General features: G+C 34.1%; 1 protein-coding gene and 1 non-coding gene across 2 annotated transcripts in view; both read right to left on the bottom strand.

The window, feature by feature from the left end:
• The window catches only part of TMLHE (trimethyllysine hydroxylase, epsilon), a 40,045-nt gene that overhangs the window by 6,196 nt on the left and 21,853 nt on the right, over positions 1 to 11,996 (bottom strand). Inside the window, exon 3 of the mRNA XM_025039812.1 lies at positions 1,123 to 1,155. Coding sequence (XP_024895580.1) covers positions 1,123 to 1,155 — 33 coding nt within the window. The remainder of the gene's footprint in view (positions 1 to 1,122; positions 1,156 to 11,996) is intronic.
• On the bottom strand, positions 7,811 to 7,914 carry LOC112471001. Its single transcript, XR_003043150.1, has one exon. It is a non-coding gene; the product is annotated as a U6 spliceosomal RNA (small nuclear RNA).

Genomic DNA, 11,996 nt, shown 5'->3' with positions numbered 1-11,996 from the left:
TGATTTTGTTAAAGATTTTGATCATAAATGGGTCCTGTATCTTGTCAAAGGCTTTTTCTGCATCTATTGATATGATCATATGATTCTTATTTTTTTAATATGTTTACGTGGTGTATCACATTAATTGATTTGAGTATATTGAACCATCCCTGTGCTTCTGGGATGAAGCCCACTTGATCATGATTTATAATCTTTTTAATATGTTGCTGTATTCAGTTCACTAGTACCTTATTTAGAATTTTTGCATCTCTGTTCATGAGAGATATTGGTCTGTAGATTTTTGTGTGTGTGGTATCTTTACCAGGTTTTGGTATCAGAGTAATATTTGCCTCATAAAATGAGTTGGGTAATATTGCATACTCTTCAATTTTTTGGAAGAGTTTGAGGAGAATAGGTATTAAATCTTTGAATGTTTTATAGAATTCACTGATGAAGCAATCTGATCCTGAACTTTTACATATTGGTAGGTTTTTGATGATTGTTTCATTTTCCACACTACTGATCAATCTATTTAGATTTTCCAGTTCTTCGTGATTAATTCAAGGAAGATTGTATCTTTCTAAGTACTAGTCCATTTCTTATAGGTTATTAAATTAGATGTTTTCTATTTTTTCATAATATTCTTGTATGATCCTTTGTATATCTGTGAGTCATATCATAATTTCCCCTCTTGCATTCCTAATTTTGTTTATTTGTGTCCTTTCTCTTTTTCCTTTAGTGAGTCTAGCCAGGGGTTTGTCAATTTACCTTCTCAACTCAAAGAATCAGCTCTATGTTGCATTTATTTTTTCTGTTGTATTTTTGTTTTCAATTTCATTTCTCTCTGCTCTAATTTTGATTATTTCCTTCCTTCAGCTGAATAACTTTCAGTTGTTCTTCCTTTTCTGGTTTTTTAAGATGAAGCATTAGATCATTCGTTTCTATGTATCTCTTGATCTCTCTTTTTATTTCTTCTCTGACCCAATTATTCTTCAGTAGCATGTTGTTTAATCTCCATGTATTTGTGGTTCTGCCCACTTTCTTTTTACAGTTGAACTCCAGCTCAAAGCATTATGATCAGAGAATATGGTTGGTATGATTTCAACCCTCTTATATTCATTGAGGCTATCTCTGTGTCCCAGTATGTGGTCGATTCTTGAGAATTTTACATGTGCACTAGAGAAGAATGTATAACAAAGGAAGCCATCAACAAAATGAAAAGGCAACCTATAGAATGGGAGAAAATATTTTCAAGTCATATATCTGATAGATGGTTAATATCTAATACATATAAAGAACTCATACAATTCAATAGTAAAAACAAAAACACAATCTGATTTTAAAATGAGCAGAAGAACTAAATAGACATTTTTCTAAAAATGACATATAAATGACCAACAGGTACATACGATGTTCAACATCACTAGTCATGAGAGAAATGCAAATCAAAACCACAATTAAATAATCACCTCACACTTGTTAGAATGTCTGTCATCAAAAAGATGAGAAAACAAGTGTTGCAAGAATGTGGAAAAACGGAAGCCTTGTATACTGTTGGTGGAACTGTAAATTGGTGTAATCACTATGAAAAACAGTATGGAGTTTTCAAAAAATTAGAAATAGAACTACCATATGCTCCAGCAATTCCACTTTTGGTCATTTAGCTGAAGAAAATGTAATCACTATCTTAAAGCGTTATCTACACCCCCATGTTCATTGCAGCATTATTTATGGTAGCCAAGACATGGAAAGAACCTATGTGTCCATCAATGGATGAATGGATAAAGAAAATAATGGAACGTTATTTAGCCATAACAAAGAAAGATAAAAGAAACAAAGAAAGAAATCTTGCCATTTGTGACAATACGGATGGACCTTGAGGTCATTATGCTAATGAAGTAAATTAGAAAGACAAAGACAAATATTTTATGATTCCACTAATATGTAAAATCTAAAAAAAGGTGAACGCACAGAAACTGAGAACATACTGGGGGTGGCCAGAGTTGGGATGTGAGTGTGGGAAATGGATGAAAGTGGTCGAAAGGTACAAAGTTCCAGTTATAAGACAAATAAATTCTGGGCATGTAATGTACCACATGGTGACTATAGTTAATAATACTGTACTGCATATTTGAAAGTTGCTAATAGAGTAGATCTTAAAAGTTCTCATCACGAGAAATAAAAATTTGTAACTGTGGTGATGAATGTTAACTAAACTTATTGTGGTAATCATTTCATAATATATATATCAAATCATTATGTTGCATGTCTTAATCTAATACAATGTTAATTTCAATTATATCTCAATAAAATGAAAAAATAAAAAGCAAATAGTGCTGCTATGAAAATTCTATTACTTTTCTTTTCGTGAGCATATATATTCACTTATGTTTGATATAAACTTAAAAATGGAATTTCTCACTCATTAGGTATATGTATACTCAGCTTTAATAAATAGTGCCAAAGCTATTCTTTTCAAAAGAAATGAACATTTAATGGTACCCTTTTTGAACATCAAACAGTATTTATTAGTGTTAGACAGTACATGGAACAACGAGAGCCAATATTCTCAATTTTCTCATATATAAAATGAACACAATAACATCTGCTTAGCTGATCTCACAGTTATTGTGAGAATCAAATGAAAGAATACCTATAATAATTCACAATAAAGTCACAATATTATTTGTGACAATACGGATGGACCTCGAGGGCATTATGCACAATATTATTTCCCCATGCTTATAGGGAAAATGTAGTGAGGAAGCAGTCTTCACCAGAGTGTCAATGGCCAATTGTCACTTCCAGAAACCCTCACTGCTGTGTTAGGCACTTACACAAATATTATTTCATTTAATTCTTTCATTACTCCAGTAGGGAAGGTGGTATTAGCCTCCTTTCGTAAGGTAACTGAAACTTAGAGAGGTTAACCTGCCACAGAGTTTATAAGTAGTGGAGTGGTTTTGAAGTCAGGTCTCCCTAATACTTAACTCAGTGTTTGTACCAGAGAGCAGAACAGTGATCTAATTCCTGTGTATGCTGGTTCATAACATTAACTTTTTACAGATAATAATTGTAATCTGTTGATTTCAAATAGAGATTTATAATTTATTAGTGTTTTCATATATATAATTTTATTGACCCATGATCTAATAACCCTGTAAGGTTCATTATTGCTGAATGTATAAACATGATCTGATATATATATGAATACTATTATGAATAATATATATGAATAATTATTACGAACAAATATATGTGAATAATATATATGAGTACTATTCATCAATTAAACTGATACATATTACAACATGGATGAACTTTGGAAATATTATGCTAAATGAAATAAAGCTGACATAAAAGACTACATATTGTATGATTCCATTTGTATAAAATGTCCAGAACAGGCAAGTCCATGGAGACAAGAAGTAGATTAGGGATTGCTACAGGTTTAGAAGGGGTTGAGGGGGAAGTGGCGAGTGACTGCTTATTGGGAATGACGGAACTTTTTGGGGTGATATTAATGTCCAAAAACTGGATTGTGATGATGGTTACATGACTTTGTAAATATACTAATAATCATTGAATTGTACACTTAAAACAGATTAATTTTATATATACAATAGAAACTTTTAAAATGTTTTAAAGCTTTAAAAATGTTAATGTGCTAAATACCCAATTAAAAGAGATTGTCAGACTGGATAAAAAAGCATGACTGAAGTATATGCTGTTTATAAAACCACAAAAACATAGATAAATTAGAAAAAAGAAGATGGGAAATTAAAAAGCATGCAAAGAGTAAACATAAGAAGGTTGAAGTGGCTATATTAATATTAATTAACATTAATATTAAGATAAAATAGACTTCAAAACCAAGGTAAAGAGGTACATTTCATGGTGATAAAAGGTCATTTCATCAGGAAGACATAAATATAAATGGTTATGTGTTTAATAACAGATATTCCAAAATACATGAAGCAAGAACTAGTGGAATTAAAGGGAGAAATAGATAAAGTCACAATATTATTTGGACCTTTTAATGTTATCTCAAATTGAAAGAATAATTAGGCAAAGAAATCAGAAAGGACGCACTATCAAATACCTGGACCTAGATGATATTTATAAAATAGTACACCCGAGAATTGCAGAACACATGCACATGCTCTTGAAGTACGTGTGGTGTGTTTGCCAAGACAGATCCTTTGCTGGGCTAAACACTAAGTTACAGTAAAAATTTAAAACTTCAAATCTATAGAATATGTTTTCTGATGGCAATAGAATACAATTAGAAATAGATAACGAGGTGTCAAGAAAAACCTCAAGTATTTGGAAATTAAAGAAGATATTTCTAATTAATACATGCTTAAAGAAAAAAATCATTAGGGAAACTAGAAAATATTTTATACTGAATAACCATGAAAATAAAATATATCAATATTTGTGGGATGCAGCTAAAAAGGTGTAGAGACAAAAATATAGCTTTAATTGGTTATATTAGAAAACACTAAATGTATAAAATGACCTAGGGTGCTACCTTAGGGAACTAGAAAAATGAAAATAAATTAAAACAAAAGTATGTAAAAATAAGAGAATAATGAAGATAAGCACATAAACCAATAAAATAGAAACAAATAATGGAGAAAATTAACAAAGCAATAAGGCGGCTCTTTGAAATGAACAACAAAATTGATAAAATCTTAGCTAAACTAAACAAGAAAAAAGGAGCAAAATTATCAATACCAAGAATCTGATATCACTATAGAGCCTGCAGACAGTATGAAAATTATAAGAGAATATTATGAATGACTTAATGACTAAAAATTTGACAACTTAGATAAAACGTAAACATTTCTAGAAAGGACCACTAAAGAGGAAACAGAAAATCTTATTAGTTCTATATCTATGGAAAATACTAAATTTAATATTCAAAACCCTCCCATAAAATAAATTCCATCTCCAGACAGTTTTCCCAGTAAATTCTAGCAAATATTTAAGCTGGAGATAACACTAATATTCCACAAACTCTTTGGTAAACAGAATTTTACAAGTCAGCATAATACCAAAATGTAAAAAACTAATTACCACCCCCCCCCAAAAAAAAAAGAAAAGAAAATTGTGGACCAATATCCTGCTTGACCCCAGGTGCAAAATTTCTTAACATGGTGTTATTAAGCTGAAACTAGTTATATATATATATGTGTCAGTTACCAATTTATTGCTTCTCAGTTCCAAATGCATCCTCACATACATGCTCTCTATGTAAGAATTCCTTTAAGCATTTCTCCTTTATAATTAAGACAATATTAAAATTTTTCAGTAGAGGGCGCTGGAGGGTCATTGAAGGAGAAACTGGTTCTCTTGCTACTTCTGCCTCTGGCCAGGGCTCTACTGTTTAGGTAAGAGGACATCAGATAGTGCCAGCCCATGGGGCCCAGCACTGGTCCCTATATGACCTTGCAGCCTCGGCCTGGTGATGACCTTTCCACAACCCTCTGAACACAGTAAATTGGAGTCCTTACATGGCCTAGATACAGTTGGCTGTCTAGACTCCCTGGACAAGCCCCTGGATGACCTATGTGCAGCCTTTTGTGTTCTGCAGGGTCACACACTGAACAGTCATTCTGCAAACTCCCATCCTTTACTCCCATCTCATGCAATCTATGTACTCTTAAGTCTATTTTCACTGACACTCAGACTTCCTTTGCATCCTCACACCTGCAATTGATGATTGCCTGCTCCCCTGCCTGCACTCTGGGAGGGTGGCCTATTGTTTGTTCAGCCACTCTAGACCAGCTCTTGCCTGGCCACACCAGCAAACCTCTCTGATATAAGATTGCTGACTTTCTTCAGGACTGAACCCTTTCCAGGTTTATTCTTCCTTGGATACTCCACCTCAGCTCTAGCATGCTATAATGAATTTTCTTATATCTTAGAGTTATTCTTTTATCATAATTAATAATTCTTTATATTAAATTTTCCCTGTATAACTTACTGTGTGGTATCTATCTCTTGATTGGACCCACACTATTAATTTACGCATGCATACACACATACATATATGTGTATGTGTATAGTAATAAATCATGACCAAGTATAGTTTATTCTAGGAGAACAAGGTTGATTTAATATTTGAAAAGAAGTCAGTGTAATTTACTATAACAGATTAGAGAAGGAAAATCACGTGATTATATCAATTGATAAATGAAGATAAGTCATTTATGATATTCATTCATGATAAAAATAGTCATGATAAAAAAATAATTCCCAGCCAACCTAGGAGGGATATTCCCCAATTTAATAGAATATATCACTGAAACCCTTACAGCTAACATCATATATGTCAAAAATACTGAACACTTTCATCCTAAAGATGTCTACTCTTGCTATTCTTATTTAACATAGTACTGGAGGTGCTAGCCACTGCAATAAAGCAAGAAAAAAAATAAATAAGCAGCATATAAATTGGAAAGGAAGAAATAAAACTGTCCCTACAATATGCTTGTCTCTATAGAAAATCCCAAGAAACCTAAAAACAAAAAAATCCCCAAATTTCTTAGAACTAATGAATGACTTTACCAAGGCTGTAGAATAAAATGCTAATTTAAAAAGAAATCAGTTCTTTTTATATAATAACTATTATATAAAAAGTGAACTATTGGAAAATAATATTAAAATTTTAATTTACAATACTATCAAAACATAAAAATATTTAGGAATAAAATTAACAAAAGATATACAAGATCTCTGTCTTCAGTACTATAAAACGCTGCTGAGAGAAATTAATGAAGACCTAAATAAATAAAAATATAGGTCAGGTTCATGGATTGAAGGACTTAAAACTGTTAGTTTGTCGGTTGTTACCAAAATGATCTATAGATCGATCCAAAGCAATCCCAATCATAATCCTAACTGGTGTTTTCCTAAAAATTGACAATCTTATTTTAAAATTTACATGGAAATATAAAAAAAATCTAGAACAGGGTTGGCAAACTATGGTCTGTAGGCCAAATCCAGCTCATTGCTTGTTCTTGTAAATAATGTTTTATTGGAAAACAGTCACACCCATTCATTTAGGTATTGTCTTGGCTGCTGCTGTGTTTCCGCAATAGTATTGAGTAGTTGACATAGATACTGTTTGGCCCACAAAGCCTAAAATATTTACTATCTGGCCCTTTACAGAAAAGTTTGTAGACCCCTGATCTAGAATATCCAAAATAATCTTGAAAAAAGACAAAATTGACAAACATATTTACCTGACTTCAAGAATTACTATAAACCAGCAGTAACCAAGACAGTGTGGAACTATCATAAGGATCCACAAATAGATAATGGAACATAATAGAGAGCCCAGAAACAAACCCACATCTATATGGTCATTTGATTTTTGGCAGAGTTGCAAAGGCAATCCAATGGGGGAAAAGGAGGTCTTTTCAACAAATGGTGCTATAACACCTGGATATCCACAAGTGAAAAATATGAACGTACACCCCTACCTCACAACATAGAAGAAAATTTGAGATATATCACAGATTTAAATGTTAAAGGTAAAATGATAACACCTTTAGAACACATAGGAGAATATCATCATGTCATGGGGGTAGTCAAAGATTTCATATACATGTCATAAAAACAAGAATCCTTAAAGAAAAAACCGATCAATTACAATTCATTAAAATTAAAATTTTCTGCGCATCAAGAGACATTATTAAAAAACTAAATATGTAAACTATAGGCTAGAAGGTAGTATTCCTAAAACGTGTATCAAATAAGAACTGGTGATTAGGATATATAAAGAACTCCTACAACTCAATAATGAAAAGACAAGCCAATAAAAAAATGGGCAAAAGATTTAACCAGATGCTTCACAAGAGAAGATACATGCTAATCTTCTCTGTATCGTTCCAATTTTAGTATATGTGCTGCCGAAGCGAGCATGAGAAGATACAAATGGCTAATAAGCATATGGAAAAATGTTCAGCATCATCAGTCCTCAAAATATGTAAATTAAAATCTATGAGATATCCACTAAAATCGTTAAAATAAGACAGACAACATCAATTATTGGCAAGGAGGTAGAGCAGCTATAACTCTCGTACATTGCTAATGACAGTGTAAAATGGAACAATTACTTTAGTAAAAGTACTGGTAGTTACTTACCAAACTAAACACGTACCTACTCTATGACCCAGCAGTTTCACTCTTAGGTATTTATCTGAGTGAAAGAAAAACACATCTCTACAAAAATACTTTTACATGAATGTTCATGGCAACTTTATTCATAATAATCCCAAATTGGAAACAGCCCAGGTGTTTATTCATAAAAGAATAAATTTATACTATGGTTTGAATTTCTAGAATAGGAAAAACTAATCTATGGTGGTAAAAAATCAAAACACTGTTTTCCTTTGGGGTATGTACGCAGAACCGAACTGGGAAGGGGCATGAGGGTACTTTCTTCAATGACGGTAATATTCCATCTTGTTAGAGGTTTTGGTTACATAGGTGTATGCGTAAATTTAATAATAAATTCAGCAAGTGTATATTTAATATTTTTAACATCACTGTATGTAAATTTAATCTAAAAAATCTGTAAACAAATAATAAACTCTACTTAAGTCTATAAACAAAGTATTTTAGGAGGACATGTACTTATATGTACAATGTACTTTAAAATGTACCAAAATGAAGATTAATTAATAGATGGATAGAGGGACAAATAGATGAATGGATAAGTAATAAAACAAGTATAGTGATATCTTTTTTTAATAATATTTTTTATTTTTCAGTTATAGTTGGCATAGAATAGTATATTAGTTTCAGGTGTACAACATAGTGATTAGACATCTATATAACTCACAAAGTGATCACCCCAATAAATCTAGTGCCCTCTGATACCATATATAGTTATTACAATATTATTGACTATATTCTTTATGCTATACTTTATATCTCCATGGCTATTTTGTAACTACCAATTTGTACTTCTTAATCTTTCCCCCTTTTTCACCAACCCCCCAATCCCCCTCCCATCTGGTAACCCTCAAAATGTTCTCTGTATATATGAGTTTGTTTCTGTTTTTGTTGTTGTTGTTGTTGTTCATTTTGTTCTTTAGATTCCACATGTACATGAAATCATATGGCATTTGTTTTTCTCTATCTGACTTACTCCACTCAGCACAATACCTTCTAGGTCCATCAAAAATATTTTTTTCTATCCTTTTACTTCCTGTCTATGTGTGTCTTTTAATCTGAAGTGAGTCTCTTGCAGGCATCATATGTAGGGGTCTTGTTTTCTTATCCATTCAGCCACCCTATCTTTTGATCAGAGCATTTAATTATTTTTCATTTAAGGTACTTGTGGATAGATATACAGTTATTGCCGTTCTTTATTAATAAATTTTTGATATGTATTTTTCTCTTCTTCTTGAAGAAGTCCTTTAAAATTTATTGTAATTCTGTTGAGCTTGTTCTTGTCTGAGAAGCTCTTTATCTCTCCTTCAATTAAAAAAGTTAGCCTTGCTGGGTAGAGTAGTCTTGGTTAAAAGTCTTTGCTTTTCATCATTTTGAATATTTCATGCCAATCCCTCTGGCCTGCAAAGTGTATTTGAGAAATCAGCTGACAGTCTTACTGGAGCACTCTTGTAGGTAACTAATTGTTTTTCGCTTGCTGCTTTTAAGGTTCTCTTTTTGTCTTTAGCCTCTGGCATTTTAATTATGATGTGTCTTGGTGTGGGCCTCTTTGGGTTCCTCTTGTTTGGGACTCTCAGAGCTTCCTGGGATTGTATGTCTATTTCCTTCCCCAGGATAGGGAAGTTTTCCATCCTTATTTCTTCAAATAGGTTTTCAATTTCTTGTTCTCTGTCTTCTCCTTTTGATACCCCTATGATGAGAATGTTGGTACGCTTGATGTTATCCCAGAGGGTCCTAAACTATCCTCATTTTTTATTTATTCTTTTTTTCTTGTTGCTGTACTGATTGGGTGTTTTCTGCTACCTTATCTTCTAAATTGCTGATTCGAACCTCTGCTTCATCTAAACTGTTGATTCCCTCCAATGTATTTTCATTTCATTTATTGTATTCTTCATTTCTAAATGGATCTTTTTTTTTTGTTTTCTATCTCTATTTTTCTGTTTTCTACCTCTATTTTAAAGTTCTCATCAGATTCATCTACTCTTCCGCTAAGTTCATTGAGCATCTTTATAACAGGTATTTTGAATTTTGCATCTAGTAGATTGCTTGTCTCCATTTTGTTCGTTCTTTTTCTGGAGCTTTGTTCTGTTCTTTCATTTAGGATGTGTTTCTTTGTCTCCACATTTTGGCTTCCTCTCTGTGTTTGTTTCTATGTATTAGGTAGGGCTCCTAAGTCTCCCGATCTTAGTAGAGTGGGTTTATGTAGTAGGTGTCCTGTGGGACCCAGTGGCACAGTCCTGGGAGGGATTCAGCTTCAGGACAAGTTCAGCCACAGCCTGTGCCCCTCCAGGGCCACCTAGTAAGAGTCACCAAACAATCTACAGATGGCTGCCACCCATGCTGGGCTTATAGGTGCCTCAAGAGGCCAAGCCAGAAACCGAGGTCAGCTGTTACTAGTGCCATGCTTCGGGGCTGTTCAGCAAGTGGTATGGGCTGCGCCGAGGCCAGATGTTGCCTCTTGGGTTTGGTGAGCCTTTGGGAGATTTTAGGAAGGTCCACAGCAGGAGTCAAGACAGCCCATTTGTATGGAATAAACCATTAGAAGTGAATTGTGTGGGCCCACAAGTTGGGAGGGGCGGAGTGTCAGAGAATCACTTAAGCAGAGCTACCTGTGTTATCCAGGTTGATGGAGGCCTAGATATGGCCCACCTGTGCCTGCAAGCTAGGAGGGGTGAGGGTTCACCAAAGGAATAATGGCTTCTGCCTGCTCTTCTGTCTGGGAGAGAGCTGCCCCTCCAGCCCTTGCTCTGAAGCCCGACAACTCAGCTCCTCCACGTGTGTCCCTGGTGCCCCTCGAGCAGCTGCCGCAATGCTGGAGCTCAGAGCATGAGAGTCTGTCAGTGAGTAAGGCCAGGTGTGGGCCTTTAAGAAAAATGTCTGTGACTTCTGCAGCCCTCTTTCTCTCAGCTTCAATCTCTACTAGTTTTCATAGTTAGAGTTTGTGGGGACTTCTCTTCCTGGTGCTGGAACCATGTTCAGGAAGCCCAGTGTGAAGCCAGGACCCCTTGCTCCTCAGGTGCGGGAGGAGGCTCTGAAACCAAAATAGCCCTCCTGATTCTCAATCGCCACGTGTGGTTGTGGGACCAGGCCTTTCTGTGTCTCCCCTGGTTTGAGGTGATCTGTTATTTTTGTCCATAGTTGTAAGGCTTCTGTTCAGCCAGACCTCAGGCAACTCTGTGTTGGTTGCTCTGTAGTTTTGTTATAATTTTAGTGTGGTTGTGAGAGGAATTGTGCACAGCATCTACCTTCTGAGTCATCTTGACTGGTCCTGTAATATCTTAATGGTAGAATTTAGCTGGTAGATTTATGGGTTTTCACTGTAAATGCTTTCAACTTTTCTATATATCTTAAAATTTTCATAATAAAATTTTGGACAAAACACATTGAACACTTTCATTTTCTAGGCAATGGGGATACAAGAGAGGATTGAGAGAGTTTTCCAGAGGAGCATATCCAAGGGAAGAGAATTAGTGTTTATGTAATTCCTACTACAACGCAGGGGTAAAGGCAGGGAAAACAATGAATTTTTTTTTTTTTACAGTACAGGCATATCTCATTTTATTGCATTTCACTTTGTTGAGCTTCACAGATGTTGCATTTTTTTACAAATTGAAGGCAAGACCCTCAACCAGCAAAAGTATTACAACTCGCTTTATTGCTATACTCACTTTATTACAGTGGGCTAAAACTGAACCTGCAATATCTCCGTAGTATGCCTGTACTATTGTCTAATTTATAAACTTTATTTCTTTTTTTATTTATTATGGTGACATTGGTTAACGGAATTCAATAAGTTTCAAGTGTAAAATTCAACAGTATATATATTA

Source organism: Pteropus alecto, unplaced genomic scaffold (genome assembly GCF_000325575.1).
Source record: "Pteropus alecto unplaced genomic scaffold, ASM32557v1 scaffold821, whole genome shotgun sequence".
Taxonomy (NCBI): domain Eukaryota; kingdom Metazoa; phylum Chordata; class Mammalia; order Chiroptera; family Pteropodidae; genus Pteropus; species Pteropus alecto.
This window is presented reverse-complemented; position numbering and strand designations above follow the sequence as displayed.